Source organism: Dreissena polymorpha, chromosome 13 (genome assembly GCF_020536995.1).
Source record: "Dreissena polymorpha isolate Duluth1 chromosome 13, UMN_Dpol_1.0, whole genome shotgun sequence".
In the NCBI taxonomy this organism is placed as follows: Eukaryota; Metazoa; Mollusca; class Bivalvia; order Myida; family Dreissenidae; genus Dreissena; species Dreissena polymorpha.
This window is the reverse complement of record NC_068367.1, coordinates 63,864,133-63,882,693: the sequence shown is the minus strand read 5'-3', so window position 1 is coordinate 63,882,693 and position 18,561 is coordinate 63,864,133. Positions and strand designations below refer to the sequence as shown.

Here is an 18,561-nt window from a genome sequence, read left to right as displayed (position 1 = left end):
AGAAAATCAATAAGGGTCATCTACGAGTCATGATCAATGTACCTATGAAGTTTCATGATCCTAGGCCTAAGCGTTCTTGAGTTATCATCCGGAAACCATTTTACTATTTCGGGTCATCGTGACCTTGACCTTTGACCTAGTGACCTGAAAATCAATAGGGGTTATCTGCGAGTCATGATCAAAGTATCTATGAAGTTTCATGATCTAAGGCCTAAGCGTTTTTGAGTTATCATCTGGAAACCATTTTACTGCTTTGGGTCACTGTGACCTTGACCTTTGACCTAGTGATCTGAAAATCAATAGGGGTCATCTGCGAGTCATGATCAATGTATCTATGAAGTTTCATGATCCTAGGCATAAGCGTTCTTGAGTTATCATCCGGAAACCATTTTACTATTTCGGGTCATCGTGACCTTGACCTTTGACCTAGTGACCTGAAAATCAATAGGGGTCATCTGCGAGTCATGATCAATGTACCTATGAAGTTTCATGATCCTTGGCATAACCTCTCTTGGGTTATTATCCGGAAACCATCTGGTGGACGGACGGACCGACATGAGCAAAACAATATACCCCCTCTTTTTCGAAAGGGGGGGGGAGCATAATGAGAAAATTGCCCCACTCCCAGCAGCCATGTTATTCAACTGACCGGAACCATTTTTTAACTCAACTCTAGTATCAAGGAAACAAATGTTCTGAGCAAATTTCATGAAAATTGGGCCGAAAATGTGACTTCTACTGTGTTCACATGTTTTCACTATATACATACAGAGAAAAATGCCCCGCCCACTGGTGGCCATGTTTTTATATCGATCCCGACCATTTTCAAACTCGTCCGAGACATCAATAAAACCAATGTTTTGACCAACTTTCATGATGATTGGCCAAAAATTGTGACTTCTAGAGTGTTTGCAAGGTTTTTCTATAGCCAAATAGGGAAAACTGCCACTATATACATATAGAGAAAAATTTCCCGCCCACTGGTAACCATGTTTTTTCACCGATCTCGATCATTTTCGAACTCGTCCGAGACATGTATTGAACCAATGTTTTGACCAACTTTCATGATTTGGCAAAATTGTGACTTCAAGCGTGTTTCCAAGGTTTCTCTATAGCCAAATAAGGAAAACTGCCCCGCCTACTGGCGGTCATGTTTTTCAACGGATCGCAACCACTTTTGAACTCAACCAAGATATTATTACGACAAACATTTTGACAAAGTTACATGAAGATTGGGCATGAAATGTGACTTCTACAGTGTAAAAAAGGTTTTTCTTTTTTTGACCTAGATTTTTGACCCAGCATAACCCAGTTTCGAACTCGGCCGAGATTTCATTGGGACAAAGCTTCTGACCAAGTTTCATGAAGATGGGACAAGAAATGTGGCCTCTAGAGTGTTTACAAGCAAATGTTTACGGACGGACGGACATACGACGGACAAAAACCGGTCAAAAAAGCTTACCTGAGCAATCAGGTGAGCTAAAAAGTGAGGTAAAAACATTTCTAGCGATAGCTCTAGTTGTAACTTTCATATTTCCCCAAATTAATGTAATATGCGGATCGCGCTTGTTCGACCCTACGTATATGCAGTATTTCGTAGCCAAAGTGTTTTTATCCGGTACATTACTTTTTTATGGAGTATTGTTATGTTACTTTATAATGTTATTCCCTATTCCCATGTTTATTTTAGGGCGTTTGTTAAAGGTCTTGGGTACATTTGAAGTTCAAATATTAAACAAGCATTTGTTTTTCGTGTCCGCTCAACAACTTATTGATACGACTAGATCTGTTACCACTCCAGTTTTTTACTTCCCTAAATAATCAAAGGTTCGGATGCATGATCAATGTTTGTCTGTCAAAGGTGAAGGTCACAATGCAAGTTCGTAAGAAATGGTATTTTCAGGACATCCAAAAAACTTTTTATTTTAATAATTTCACGAAACCAGACAATGCATCACTACATGGTTACTACTTGTTCACGTTTAATGTTTCAGTATAAAGTTGAATAATTGCCTGGGGTACACGTTTTCCAGAGTACATTGTAGATTTACTAAGGGCTTGGTGAAAGTTATGGAAAGGTCAAGGACAGATAAAGCAGTGTGTGGGTGAGTCAATTTAAATATATTTATTTAAGATTACTGTTAAATAAGTTTAGTTAGGAAACTTTAATTAGTTGGCTAGTAAGTTTGCATGTCCTCAGAGGGGCTAGTAAGTTTGATATAATCAGGGACATACTTGTTTGTATCTGTAGGTCCCTGATGTAACGTACAAGTTAGTCAGGTATGTTATTTTTCCCCAATTATTCATTGGATCTTAATACCTTTTGTGATAACAATAAATCATTTTGATGACTAGAATATACTTTATATTTTATTTATTAACAAAAAATGGTGTTATTTCCAGATGATTCTTTTGCTTCATGTCTCAGCCGATATTTATTAATAACCACAGTCACAGAGGGGGTAATCACATGACAAGATGGACGCGTCCATACCGAGACAGCATTTGTTCGCTGTTGTATACCATTTATTACTTTCATTGATTGTTAAAATTCCGCTTATTTTCAAGCAATATCGGTAATAAAGTGACTAGCGTTTATATCGTACGAATATTCGCTCTATATCTCGACTTGACTTGCTGCGAAATTTCTTAAGAGTCACATAATTTCAGCTCCCGTTAAGAAAATTTGCAGCAAGTAAAGGAGGAGATAAAGAGTATTAATACGAAATAAACGCTGATCACTTTCTTACAAAACGGCGATGAAAAATATCTGTCTCGACATGGACGTTGCCATCTTTTTTGTCACGTGAATACCCCCTCTGAGGACATGCAATTTTTAACAGGCCCATACTACTCCTTTTGTCCAAGAAAAAAATCCTTAGTTGTCTTCAAAAGAAATATGCAGCAAAACGTGTGAACATGTAACGTGTGAACGTGTAAACCATGGTTATAGGTAACGAAGAGCCTATAAAATACACAGTTGTTCCATCCATAGACAAACAAACTTTTTCTTTTTTTATTCATCCCACATTTGACAGACACATCACATTACAGTGTCCTAAGCATCTGCAATGGTGACCTCCACCTCGACACCAGGCTCAATGCTGATGGATGTGATCTGCTTGACAATCTCACTGGGGCTGTGTAGGTCAATGAGGCGCTTGTGAATCCTCATCTGAAACCTGCAAGGAACATATAAAGACTAGCATTTCACATTATTTCTTTTAACAGCAAAAACTTTGAACAATTTTGTTGGGGTTTATCTTTACAGTGTAGGTCTAGCTTTTGTAGACCCAAAGTCGCTCACCTGAGAAAACAAGATATTATTGGGACCAATCTTCTGACAAAGTTTCACGAAGATCGGAAAATAAATGTGGCCTCCAGAGTGTAAACAAGGTTTTACTACAGCCATATAAGGAAAAATGCCCGCCCCCTGACAGCCATGTTTTTCAACCAACCGGCATCATTTTTTACCCTTTCAAGATATTATCAGGATTGACCAAGTTTCATGAAGATCGGACAGTAAATGTGGCCTGTAGAGTGTTAACAAGATTTTACTACAGCCATATGAGTATAAATGCCACGCCCCTTGGAAGCCATTTTTTTCAAGCAAACAATTATTTTCAAACTCATCCAAGATATCATTGAGACCAATCTTCTTACCAAATGTCATGAAGATTGGACAATAAATGTGGCCTCTAGAGTGTTAACAAGGTTTTACTATAGCCATATAAGGAAAAATGCCCCGCCCCTGGTGGTCATGTTTTTTAAGCAACCAAAACCATTTTCGAACTCATCCAAGATATCATTGGGACAAATCTTCTGACCAAGTTTCATGATGATCGGAAAATAAATGTGCCCTCTAGAGTGTTAACAAGGTTTTACTATAGCCATATAAGGAAAATAGCCCCGCCCCCGTGGTGGCCATGTTTTTCAACCAACCGGCATCATTTTTGAACTCGTCCAAGATATTACTGGGATAAATCTTCTGATCGAGTTTCATGAAGATCAAACTATAAATGTGGCCTCTAGAGCGTTAACAAGATATTATTACTATAGCCTTATAAAGCCATATAAGGAAAAATGCCCCGCCCCTTGGCGGCCATGTTTTTCAAGCAAACGTAACCGTTTTCTAACTCATCCAAGATATCATTAAGACAAATCTTCTGACCATATTTCATCAAGATTGGACAATAAACATGGCCTTTAGAGTGTTAACAAGGTTTTACTATAGCCATATAAGGAAAAATGCCCCGCCCCCTAGCAACCATGTTTTTCAACCAACCAGCATCATTTTCGAACTCGTCCTAGATATTATTGGGATAAATCTTCTGACCAAGTTTCATGAAGATTGGAAATAAATGTGGCCTCTAGAGTGTCAACAAGATTTTACTATAGCCATATAAAGAAAAATGCCCCGCACCTTGGCAGCCATGTTTTTCAAGCAAAGGTTACCCTTTTGAACTCATCCAAGATATCAGTGGGACAAATTTATGACCAAGTTTCATGAAGAATGAAAATAAATGTGGCCTCTAGAGTGTTACCAAGGTTTTACTATAGCCATATAAGGAATCAAAGCACTGAAAGTACTGGTGGATTATTGACATGAAATCTCACAACGTGGCCCTGATTCAAAAGGAAACTAAGTTCATTTAGAAAAACATTCAAGTTTCTGAACCCTGTCTTCGCCACTGCGATGTTTAGTGTGTTACTAGTCTCGGACCAGCTGGTGAAGAACACGTATTTTACTTACGCGCGTTTGCATGCTGCTGCATACACAGAAGAGGCTTTTGTGGCACGCTCATGTAAATCTTTATTTTGATTTGACCATGTGAGCTAGTTTTTGACCCCACAAGACCCAGATTCGAACTAGTTCAAAGTATCATATGAGGCAAATTGACCAAGTATCATGAAGATTGGATCAAACTTGTGGCATTTACAGTGGGTTATAATATTTTTTAAGATTTGACTCTTAGGCCTAGTTTTTTTTTACCTCATATAACACAGATTTCATAGACAAACATTTTGACCAAGTTTCATAAAGATTGGATTAAAATTGTGCCTCTGTGGTTGTTAGGATTTTCTAAGATTTGACCCGGTGACCGTTAGATAGACTGAACGTTAAAAAATAATTGGGTTTGTCATTTTGTTACTACATATCCTCAAAAAGAAAAGCTTAGCAAGACATTGTGTACATGTTAACCCCGCACTATTTGACAACCTATTCACCGTTAAATAACGGAAATAGCCGATATGATCGGCTATTTCCGTGCATTTTCATATCGGCTATTTCCGTGCATTTTCAATGCGCATGTACTAACATTTTCACAACAATAGGAAAGTATTAAAAAGAGATATACAAACAAAATATCGCCTGTGTGAATCGATTATAGTACATTCGGATACTTTTTCTCGGTAACGGCTTTTATCGTCAAATTGCGTTAACAGAGAGTTAGTTCTGCGGCGTAGACAGAAGTGCTCCGAAGTTTGCAGTAATATGCAAATTAGGCTGAAGATTGGCTACTGTGTATTATTGCCGCTTTGCGTCAATAATCCAAAAATGCCCCGCCCCCTGGCAGCCATGTTTTTAAACCAACCTGCATCATTTTCGAACTTCTCCAAGATATTATTGGGATGAATCTTCTGTCCAAATTTTATGAAGATCAGACAATAACTGTGGCCTCTAGAGTGTTAACAAGATTTAACCATAGCCATATAAAGGAAAAATGCCCCGCCCCTTGGCAGCCATGTTTTTCAAGCAAACGTAACCATTTTCCAACTCATCCAAGATATCATTGAAACCAATCTTCTGACCAAATTTCATGAAGATTGGACAATAAATGTGGACTCCAGAGAGTTAACAAGGCAAATGTTGATGCCGCACAATGGACATCGGACAAAAAGCGATCACAAAAGCTCACCATGAGCACGTTGTGCTCAGGTGAGCTTAAAAGCCACTACCGTGACTTTGATTGACCACTCGAAATGTGCAGCTCCATGAGATACACATGCATGCCAAATATATAAAGTGGCTATGTTCAACATTGAATAATTTTCTCCCTCTTTAAAGCTTATTACTTCCCTTAAATTAGTATTTTTTACCGTAGACCGTAAAGGATGACCTTGACCTTTTACCACAATGTGTTTGTCAGAAACACAATGCTGCCTACTGTGCAGCTTTGATTTATTTAACAAAAATATATGCATGGCAGGACAGATAACTATGTCCATTTTAAGCTTATCACTTCCCTTGACTTTGTTTGAAGGATGATGTTTATCTCAAAATGTGCAGCTCCATGAGATACACATGCATGCCAAATATCAAGGTGCTATCTTCAATATTTGAAAGTTATGGCCAATGTTAAGGTTTTAGCATGAAGCCAACTAAGGACGACGAGCTGGCTATGACAATAGCTCGGGTTTTCTCCGAAAACAGCCTCGCTAAAAATGAAACTATTCGCAATATATCAAGCTTTGGCAACATTCTATAAATATAATCAAAATATGTTATTTTCACTCTTAACTGATTATATGGAAAATGAAAACATTTAGTTGCTCACTCACATAAATTTTGTAGGACAAAATTATGTCTAACAAATATAGAGCTGTAACGATTCGGTTCGTTGCATCGAAAAACGGTTCAACGCCGCCAATTTGATTTTGATACCAATATGGCCAATTTCGATTCCATTCAATGCAATCCCGATTGATCCACATTTTAAACCTTACTAATCAATCCGTCGTCTAAACTTTCTTGTCATTTGTAATACGTCTTGTGATTGGTCAATAGCCAATGTGGCATCCAATGAATGATGAATGAATAACATTCTGAGCATTACATCAGCCGGTAAAATGGCTTTTTTAACTACGCTGAAAGATGCACCATCAAAATTAAAGGGATCTTTTCACGCTTTGGTAAATTGACAAAATTGAAAAAAGTTGTTTCAGATTCGTAAGTTTTCGTTTTAGTTATGATATTTGTGAGGAAACAGTAATACTGAACATTAACCATGCTCTAATATAGCCATTATATGCATCTTTTGACGATTTTAAAACCTAAAAATTATAAAAAGTTGCAACGCGAAACGATTGAATAATTTGGAGAGTTCTGTTTTTGTCGTTAAATTTTGTGAAACTACGAAGATTGCTTATATAAGGTATAAAATACGTCATGAATGTGTACTCGGCGGAATGGCTCAGTAGGCTAAAGCGTTTTTACTTCATGACTCTGGCAGGACTCCAGGGGTCACTGGTTCGAAACCTGATCCGGGCAATGTTCTTTTCCTTTTTTTAATTTTTTTCTTGATTTTTTACTGGAGCTTTTACGATCCAATGTTTACATTTATCAATATAAAGCATTTAATGAATAAGTTAAAAAAATGCCAAAATCTGTGAAAAGACCCCCTTTAAAATCAAAAGTATCAGCTTTCTAGATAAGCTACGTATCATTAGAAATATCCGAAATACTCAAGCGCTTATGTGTTTATTAAATTAAACGAAAAGGTCAGCATGGCTTCTTTGAAGCCAAAACAAATAACTTCTCAAAGTAAAATCAGGGTTTTTTCCCACTTTTTGGGAAGATAGCCCATGGCTTTGGAATTGGGAATTTTATCAGCATTTACATGAAATTGGGAAAATAAATTAATTAGCCCTTTTTTTCCACACGAAAAGTCCACTGATTAGGGAAATACTAAATTTGATATAACTCTTAATAATCATTCAAATTAAAAGAACAAAATCATATAATACTTTGTTAGATGTAATTGAATTAAAATTGAGATAAAATATGCATTAGACACTTCTTTGTAAAAAAAAATAAATTTGTTTTTGGAAATTGGGAATTTTTTGCCACATTTTGGGAAAAAAGTATACTTTTTGGGATTGGGAACATAGCCGAATTTCGGCTATAAAATCGAGCCAAAAAAAACCCTTGAAAATTGATTCTTTTTATACAGCATAAGTTGTTTCCAGTAAAAACATTGTACTGCCAATACTGAATGATTTAATTTCTTCTGTTTTCAAATAAAAAAGGACACAAACGTAATAAAACAACTGTTGAAAGTTGGCAAAACAGTTTTCCGTGGCTCACGGTGGTGGACAGTAAGGACGAAGTTCGTCTTAAATGTAAAATCTGCAAACAATACAAGGCTGATAATGTTTGGGCCAATGATGAAGCAATCAACATTCAGAAGTCGGCAATGGTTTTACTTTTAGCAAATTACTCTTCAAGCAAGGCAAAATTTGACCATTTATCCCCATGCTTTGAAAAGTGGGGGTATTTACTCCCATGGGTCAAAAATTATCTATATCCCCGAGTATGGGAACATTTCGGGTTTCGCGAAGGTTCTAATTCAAATATAATGTAAATATTGTTGTTAAGTTTTTGTCTGTACCTCTTCTTTCTAATATCAAAAAGCCACCCAGATGATTTTTTGACACTTGAAGAGCTTTACAGCGGGGATTTCTGTACCTGATCGTGCTTGTGAAAACATGCACTATGGATTCATATATTCGGAATCCCAATAATTATGTATATATTTTAGTTTTTCACTACCAAACATGGATAAAAACAATTTTTCATCAGTGAATAGATTGTATTTTGCAATATTCTATCTTAATATCCGCAGTATTTTGATAAATAATAAATATTATTGGGGATTTCGGTAATTACGGGGATTTCGGTATTTCTACACACCCGGAATTAATTGTGGCCATAAATAAATAAAAACGAGCATTTTGTATCTACAAAAATCTAAGTAATTATTCTGCATCTAGCGTTGAAATTTTGGCTATTGCTATAAGGAACAGTGATTGTTTAGGTGTTAACTTTATTTTACGAAATACTTAACGAAATTTTCGGTGATTTTGAGCGCTATAGTTACTTTAAATGTACAACATAATAAGTTAATAACAAACACCAAACATATTAATTGAATTCAAACCAAACATGAAATAGTTTGCAAAAAAAGCAGCAAATAGTTTAATTTGAATCGAATCGAAAATAATCGAATTGGAACATTTGGTGTCGAAATCGAATCAAATGATGTGTGAATTGTTACAGCTCTAAACAAATAATTGATTTCTTGTAGCCTAAACATTCAAAGATATGTTTAGACAACCAGTGAAACGTTCACCTTGAATCTAGTTTGACAAGACTTTTTGAACAGATGTGTTTGTCAGAAACATAATGCCCCCTAATGCGCTGCTTTTAAATTATTGTTTTGACCTTTGACCTTGAAGGATGACCTTGACCTTTCACCACTCAAAATGTGCAGCTCCATGAGATACACATGCATGCTAAATACCAAGTTGCTACGTTCAATATTGCAAAAGTTATGAAGAAGGTTCAAGTTTTTTTTTTTTTTTACCTTTGACCTTGAAGGATGACCTTGACCTTTCACCACTCAAAATGTGCAGCTCCATGAGATACACATGCATGCCAAATATCATGCCAGTTGCTATCTTCAATATTGCAAAAGTTATGAAGAAGGTTAATGTTTTGGGAAACACACACACGGACACATACAATGACAGACAGGCCAAAAACAATATACCCCCGATCTTTCGATCTGGGGGCATAAAAACCAGGCATTGTCCAATCTTAACCTTCACTTTGTCATTGTTTTATCCTTTTTCACCTAGAAACAAACAGGGCTCAGCCTAGGTTCAAACTTGAGGGAGAAGTGACTTCTCCCTGAGCTGAATTTAGGGAGAAGTCAGGCCACTAGAAGGAGAAGTGATTTCTGTTCGGCGTTTAATAAAATCTTCGCTTGTTTTATACCCCTCATTACACCAAGCCTTAGTATCATCATCAATGACAAACAAATGCTATTTCCAAATTCAATAAATCCTTACATATTAAGTCACATAAATCAATTCATCCAAATAAAACTTGTGATTTCCATGTGCATCATAAAAATAAACAGTACTTTAATAATGCAATGACAATCCAAACCCTATTTACATCATAATGTATCAATACATGATAATTAGTCAGTGATTTTTTTCACCCAATTGGGAAAAGGCCCGGTACCAATGCCATTGGGAGTTCTTCGCTTCATGAAATCACCAAATTGTGGTAAAAACGAGTCTTAACAAAACACAATCTTAATGCATGGGACCAAAGACCTATAGATTACATATAGTACAAATGTATATCTATTACGGTTTATCCAAAATGTATACATATCCGAAATATGTACACTTGAGAATGCCTTACCTGTTTCATTTAATAATCCAAATTTTCCTTGTTGTTATCTGGTTTAACAAACCATATTACACGTACATGTTTGTTAAATCCAGTTAATGCCTTCTCCATTATTGAATCACCATTAGTCTACTTGTAATTTGAATCGCCAGCTTTGAATTGAACGCGGGTTTAATGTTACAATACATCTGCCATGTGCAATGTCGAAGGTCATGAGTCATGACGTAGCAATTTTCTTATACTCGGATAATTTATATCTAATCGAGGAAATGTGTTTTCTCAATGTCTATTGTGTAGTATTAGGACTTGTTAGTATAAAAATGAGCTGTGATTCCAGTTTATATAAGATGGGTGTTACTCGTAATTATCGGTGGATTAACAAACTGACAAAACTCGCTGGACTTTTACAGTAGTGGATCTACGTAATTAATAGACCTTTGATCAATATTGTTTTTCTTTAATAACTTTACCGACTTTCTTTAACCGTCTGTTTAAAACATGTAATTATGGAATGTAATCTAGAGTCTGTGATTATCACGTAATCATTAGACAACTTACAGCACGCGCAAAGAGCTTGCTGGATATAAAATAAAGTCGTTTACGTATGGATACGGTAGATAAAATTATGGTAATTAGCACTACAATTTGCACGGGTGGGTTGTTAGTTTTCATTTATATGGTTATGAATTAATGTCTGACAAAATAAATTGCACATCGACTGGATAATTAGTGTTTAAGAGTTTTGAAACACGAAACAAGTAAACAGTAGAACATACTAGAATAAATCGTATTCATATTTACTGTTGGGAATGTGTTGCGCGTGTAAACTTTTTTGAGGGTAAATACATATTTATAACGACGTCATTTCATCACTCGGGTAAACTATTGCATATGTATATACAATGCGCGCGTTCTCATTGGTAACTATCGATGTAAATGTACCGCTTCACTCCGCCTGCAAGGCGTGTACTAATTGGGCTTGCAGAACAGAGAACTACATGTATCCAAACTGTCGGCGAAATGACACTCACTATGATCTTTTGATCTAAACCGTTATTGTTTGGAGTGAATGCCCATGTATGCTAGTTGCCTGGATAAGCTTTCACAGCAGTCGATCTTTTGCTGTTATAATAAACTGATAACATAACAAGCGTCATCGGTGACTTTATGACATGTAAAAATAGAGAATTTTTAGATGAAAAAGTTGAGAGAAAAAAACGTCGATGTTGTAAAAAAGAAGGCGAAGTCAACTTCTCCTTCATGTAATTTAAGGGCGATATTATTATGTCCCGGGCGAAGATGTCGCCCACGTCGCCCTCACGGCCGAGCCCTGAACAAAGTGAAAATGGCTATGTGCAAACAGGATAAAACCAGAACAGCCTGCAAGTAACTCGCAGCCTGTTCAGGTTTTATACTGTTTGCTGCTCTTCAGTATATAGGGTTTGGATAAGAAGCTTTAATATCTTGAATCAAGTAAGAAAAGTCTTTAATTAAAGTTAAGTCAAATGCGTGAAAATACGTATCTAAGTGGTGAAGGGTAAAAGAGAAGGCATTGGCTCAGTACCTGTCCCAAGTCTTGGAGCCCTCACCGCAGGGCGTCTTCCTGGTGGTGATCCTCAGTATCTTTGTGGGCATACGCACGGGACCCTTAACCTTGAGGTTTTTGTCCTTGGCTCCCTTGATCAGATCAGCGCACACTGAAAACATCAGCAGGTTTGAACTTTAATAAATTATGCTTTTTATCCCTATTAAAATTAAATCAAACATACCGGTAAGGATTAGATGTTTAATTGGGCAAATAAGTAATTGTCTAATTCTGATTTATTTGAAAGTTATCAAAATAAAATTCTTTATTTAACAATATGGATAACCTATTGAAATGAATTTAAAATAAATCTGAATCGTACTTTTATTATAGTTTACTGCTAAAGATACATTTTCACATTTTTATCCAGCCAAATTTAGGGTAGGGCACATAAATTCTTCACATTTTATCAGTATTTTGGGGTTTTATGAAGAAAAAGTTAAAGCCAAACGGAAATTAATTTGGCCAAATTTGCTAATTTGTAGCCATTTGTTAATTTGGTGAATGGCAGAGCAGGCCCTGTTACATCTTAAAACATGTCTTTTAAATTTACTGTTGGTTTACATTACAAAGGTTAGTCAACTTTATCCTCACAAGAAATACAGAAAGAGTTTACTCTTCAAGATTCAGTAACCAGAAACAGGTCAGCCAAGAGGGTTATATCTTCACTTTATTGGGAAAATATGGCTCTCTGATTAAATCAAAGCGATTATAAAAAAAATCACCTTAAACTTCTAACCTCTACTCTTCATCTGAAAAAACTCAACAACAACGTGCATATGCAAGCGGTAATAATTGTATCTTAGAATCTACCCCTACATTTTCTTTTTTTTGTTGCAAAAGAATGCAAACAGATAAAACTCATTACACATTACCAAAAACTCTGTCCAGGATGACACCTTGGAAATCAAATTTCAACAGAACGATTCAAAATATATATTTTTTCATAAACCTAGTTTTAGATTGTGCTTGCAAACAGGACATTTACCCTTTTCAAGACTCTGGACATTTCTGCTGGTCAGGGTGATACGAATCCTGTGGATTGGTGCCTCATCTGCGGGGGCTTTTGAATCTTTAGCGAAGGACTGCAATACAACATCAACTATTAATCAAGACAAATTTCATTGAAACTGGGCAAATTTTAACAAGACTTTGGATTTTATGAAAAATTCCATCAAAATATTTATATGAACCTGAATATCAAAGCAAGTCTGGCTCCAAATTTACCATTTCATGGCTTGCAGATTTGTCCTTATTTTAATCAGGCCATTTTAGGTCAGTTGTGCCTCTTTGTTCGAGTTTTATGTTTCTTTTTAATCAAGCTAAACATTAAGTGCTCAACCAATACATTTTATGCTAGACCAAGCAAAGGGTCCCAGTATGGTAATAAAACACATTTAAAGGAGTTATTTCATAATTATTTGTCATTGTTGGAATCTAGGATGATAAAGAAGCTTACAGCAATTGTTTTCCTTCTTTAAAGAACCGGTAAAAGTTACTTTCCTAATTGAGGAAAAATTGCAAAATTTCCAATTGCCATTAAAAATTCCCAAAAGGAAAAAAGTTGCATCAATTTCATTCCAGAAGCACATTATCTGCAAATGAACAATTAAAAATAGGGCTGAAAATAAGCATTACATGCAGAGAGGTATGTTCAACGTACTTAAATATTATAGTTAAATAGGTTTCTTCAATTATCCTTTATTCTCATAGTATTTGCCTTCCTCAGTTAATTGCGACTTAAATGAAAACAAACGATGTGTTTGTCAGAAACACAATGCCCCCTTATATTGCACCGCTTTGAAGCCATACATTTGACCTTTGACCTTAAAGGATGACCTTGCCCCATGAGATACACATGCATGCCAAATATCAAGTTGCTATCTTCAATATTCAAAAAGTTATCAGGGCTCGCGCTGTCGTTCGCCACTTGAGCCATTTGCGAAAATATTGAGAATTTGGCTTAAGAAAAATCCGATTTGCGAAAATGCTAAAATTTCGTAAAATTTCATTGAAAACAGCCGAAACTGGTTTTCTATATTTTTCTCTTTGTTTCAATGAAAGTATTCGCAATATGAACAGTGAACGAAAACTGGTCTGCACCTGTATCGAGACATCGCTTGACCTTATTGTTATTGAAGTGCACATGGTAGCTGGTCAATCAAAACTGAGCTCGCTTACACATGAAATGACGTTGTTGAATGAAACGTAAAAATGGGTGGAATGCACAGTTAATATTGTCGTCTGCAAACAAAATAGCCGCCGGTCGCAAATGTCGTATTATAAGATTTAATTATTTCCAAGCTGACTATCGATCTAAATTAAAGAGTGATACTTAAATAAATAGTTCTATGTCGTTGATGTTACAACTTTCTGCCGATTTACGATTGAAATGAAAAGGTGATAATTAATTTGATCGTTTTACTCACACACTATGCTAACTAACAGCGGCGTATTTTAATCAAAGGAAAACGTGAAAAACACGTGCGGTTTAATTGCAATTAAAGTTTAAGTAAAGTTACGAATTTGTAACACATAGGAAGAGTAACTCATATCGTCTACAATATAAATGGAAGTAACCACTTTGTCCGTACGGTCGCTAACATGGCTTCTTTAACCTTAAAGCGTCCTTTGGACGAATAGTCTGAACAAACAAACAAAAAAATTAAAACACAAAAAACTAGAGCATTCCATGAGTCATGGAAAGTTGATAATAATTGGCTTCGCTTTGAGAATGAATCAAAATCAATGAACTGTGACCTATGCATTAAGGTGCAGAATTCCAACAAGTTCATTGTAGGTTGCAATATCCTTAAAAAAAGACTCGGTGACGAAACATGCAAAGTCTAAAGGTAAGATTTTGAAGATGAGAGGAATTTTAATTTGAAATGCTATAGTCTAACTATATATATATATGCAGATATTTATTTTTTTTCAGATCACACTCATGCCGTTTGACTGTACAAAATTTGGAACATCTCATCAGGGCTCAGCCTAGGTTCAAACTTGAGGGAGAAGTGACTTCTCCCTGAGCTAAAATTAGGGAGAAGTGAGGCCACTAGAAGGAGAAGTGATTTCTGTTCGGCGTTTAATAAAATCTTCGCTTGTTTTATACCCCTCATTACACCAAGCCTTAGTATCATCATCAATGACAAACAAATACTATTTTCAAATTCAATAAATCCTTACATATTTAGTCACATAAATCAATTCATACAAATAAAACTTGTGATTTCCATGTGCATCATAAAAAAACAGTACTTTAATAATGCAATGACAATCCAAACCCTATTTACATCATAATGTATCAATGCATGATAATTAGTCAGTGATTTTTTTCACCCAATTGGGAACAGGTGCGGCACCAATACCATTGGGAATTCTTCGCGTCATGAAATCACCAAATTGTGGTAAAAACGAGTCTTAACAAAACACAATCTTAATGCATGGGACCAAAGACCTATAGATTACATATAGTATATCTATTACTGTTTATCCGAATTGTATACATATCCGAAATATGTACACTTGAGAATGCCTTACCTGTTTCATTTAATAATCCAAATTTTCCTTGTTGTTATCTGGTTTAACAAACCTTATTACACGTACATGTTTGTTAAATCAAGTTAATGCTTTCTCCATTATTGAATCAACATTAGTCTACTTGTAATTTGAATCGCCAGCTTTGATTTGAACGCGGGTTTAATGTTACAATACATCTGCCATGTGCAATGTCGAAGGTCACGAGTCATGACGTAGAAATTTTATTCTACTCGGATACTTTATATCTAATCGAGGAAATGTTTTTTCTCAATGTCTATTGTGTAGTATTAGGACTTGTTAGTATAAAAATGAACTGTGATTCCAGTTTATATAAGATGGGTGTTACTCGTAATTATCGGTGGATTAACAAACTGACAAAACTTGCTGGCCTTTAACAGTAGTGGATCTACGTAATTAATAGACATTTGATCAATTATGTTTTTCGTTAATAATTTTTTCCAACTTTCTTTCACCGTGCCGTCTGCCAAAAACATTTAATTATCGAATGGTCAATCAATTATCACGTAATCATTAGACAACTTACAGTACGCGCAAAGAGTTTGCGGGATATATAATAAAGTCGTTTACGTATGGATACGGTAGATAAAATTATGGAAATTAGCACTACAGTTTGCACGGGTGGGTTGTTAGTTTTCGTTTATATGGTTATGAATTAATGTCTGACAAAATAAATTGCACATCGACTGGATAATTAGTGTTTAAGAGTTTTAAAACACGAAACAAGTAAACAGTTGAACATACTAGAATACATCGTATTCATATTTACTGTTGGGAATGTGTTGCGCGTGTAAACTTTTTTGAGAGTAAATACATGTCTATTACGACGTCATTTCATCGCTCAGGTAAACTATTGCATATGCATATACAATGCGCGCGTTCTCATTGGTAACTATCGATGTTAATGTACCGCTTAACTCCGCCTGCAAGGCGTGTACTAATTGGGCTTGCAGAACAGAGAACTATCCAAACTGTCGGCGAAATGACACTTGCTATGATCTTTTGATCTAAACCGTTATTGTTTGGAGTGAATGCCCATGTATGCTAGTTGCCTGGATAAGCGTTCACAGCAGTCGATCTTTTGCTGTGATAATAAACTGATAACATAACAAGCGTCATCGGTGACTTTATGACATGTGAAAATAAAGAATTTTTAGATGAAAAAGTTGAGAGAAAAAAACGTCATGTTGTAAAAAAAGAAAAGCGAAGTCAACTTCTCCTTCATGTAATTTAAGGGCGACATTATTATGTCCCGGGCGAAGATGTCGCCCACGTCGCCCTCACGGCCGAGCCCTGCTCATGAAAATCTCAATTGAAGGAAAAGACTGCAAAGATGTAGACTTTAAAGTGATCTAAAAACTGTGGGCTGGTAAAAAACAGCGCAGAATAATAATGAAATAATAATGATACGTGTCATGACTTTGTTCTCTGTATATAGCAGGATTTGTTTGCAATGTATTTTGTGAATGAAATGTATGCTTGTATTTTACATGCCATTCATCATGTTGTTAAAAATGTGCTGTATGAAAATATCTACTATTACTATGAAAATTGTGATGTAATGTATATTATGATATGTGACATGTGCTTGTTGTCATTAAAAGAAATATGAAAAATCAATAGTTTATATTGTTATTTAAAACAAACGAAAACTGGTTGGCAATAGGCCCAAAACACACCACAGACAATCTAGGATCCAAAATTTGGGGGGGGGGGGCATGCTAGCCCTGGTTATGACCAATCTTTAACAAAGGTGAAAGTTTAAGGAAATAAAAATACACTGATTTTTGACCTTTGACCTTGAAGGATGACCTTGAAGATACACATGCGCGCATGCCAAATATGACATTGCTATCTTAAACATTGCAAAAGTTATCAAACTTTAACCAAGGTTAAAGTTTTGGGATACACGCAATGAATGAATGAATGACAGACAGGCCCAAAACAATATACCCCTGATCTTTTGATGTGCCATAAACTCGACCTTTAACCTTGAAGAACAAATCTGTGTTATTAGTTGATAAACTGGTATTTGTTTATTGTACTAATGCGGATTATGTTTGGCAGCTGGGTTATTTCAATACTTTTACTCTTGTAAAAATCGTCACTGAACGTTCGGTCAGATCGAAGCCGGCCTAGCATTTTTACGAGTTCAAGAAGTTTTCATTGTAGTTAACCTTGGCAAGTAGCAGTTCGTGGTCATTTTTTGTCACGAGGCATCCTTTCCCAACAAAATGGTACATAGTACGACCACCATTTAGGCACTTAATGGCGTAAAAATGTTGATGTAGGTGATTTTCCTGTATCAAGAGATACCTACCTTGTATATATATATCAGATTATTATTATTTTTTATGAACAAATTTGTTTTATGACATATTGATAGTGTTCAAGTGACTTGGCCACGCACCCGATACCTGTGATAGAATAACTCATAATTCCCAATCTGAGGATTTTACGACGCGAATTTTTCCAAATTTATGGGTTTTAACGCTGATTTTTCCCAATTGAACCGGTTCTTTTCCATATCGGGCATAATTATTTTTAAAGACAATTGAGAAAAACACGTGGTTTAGTCTCCCCATGGAGATACAGAATTTACGTCACTTTCAACATTTGATGAAAAGTCAAACACCCTTAAAAATATCATATACGTGTATACGAATCAGGTACGGTTTAAAACGCACCATGTTTTATTTCCTGGCCGACTTAATCAAAGACAAAATTAAAATCTTTGAACAGAGGTGAGCCAGCGACGTCTTCCTTGCTCGGAATGGCGGCGTGAAAGACCGATGTGTTGAAAAAATTATGATTCGTGGTATTCGTTAAATAAATAACCACACAGTAACTATGGTTACACACCACGCTACATAAAGTTTTAAGAAATCAACATGTTTACAGCCATAGCCCGTGTGAATGTTAATATTATTTGCCAATCACGATATTGAACATGCCCATCACTAGACCGAAGTGTTGAAATAAGGCTTAAAGGACAATCTGTATTTTGTATTGTATTGTATAATTTGTTTATACATACGATAATTGTGGGCTATCGTTATTTTTTCTTCAGCACAAATACAACTAAAATTATTTAAAAACGTGTGAAAAAATAATAATATGAAAACAAGTAATTATATGTTGTTTGTAAATAACAAACAAATTGGTGTTAGTTTATGCCACCATCTTCAAAAGGGAGGCGGGCACGTGG

General features: G+C 35.7%; 1 protein-coding gene and 2 long non-coding RNA genes across 3 annotated transcripts; 1 reads left to right on the top strand and 2 right to left on the bottom strand.

The window, feature by feature from the left end:
- Positions 1–3,002: 3,002 nt before the first annotated feature.
- Positions 3,003–18,208, bottom strand: LOC127856628 (40S ribosomal protein S20). The gene is made up of 4 exons (XM_052392948.1): positions 18,041–18,208; positions 12,781–12,877; positions 11,772–11,904; positions 3,003–3,182 (listed from the first exon to the last, which is right to left on the bottom strand). Exons 1-4 carry the CDS (start codon positions 18,041–18,043, stop codon positions 3,059–3,061), a joined length of 357 nt encoding a protein of 118 aa, XP_052248908.1. The 5' UTR covers positions 18,044–18,208; the 3' UTR covers positions 3,003–3,058.
- Positions 3,179–3,836, top strand: LOC127856629 (uncharacterized). Its single transcript, XR_008038150.1, has 2 exons — positions 3,179–3,396; positions 3,552–3,836. It is a non-coding gene; the product is annotated as an uncharacterized LOC127856629 (long non-coding RNA).
- On the bottom strand, positions 7,986–9,643 carry LOC127856630 (uncharacterized). Its single transcript, XR_008038151.1, has 2 exons — positions 9,395–9,643; positions 7,986–9,252 (listed from the first exon to the last, which is right to left on the bottom strand). It is a non-coding gene; the product is annotated as an uncharacterized LOC127856630 (long non-coding RNA).
- Positions 18,209–18,561: the final 353 nt, after the last annotated feature.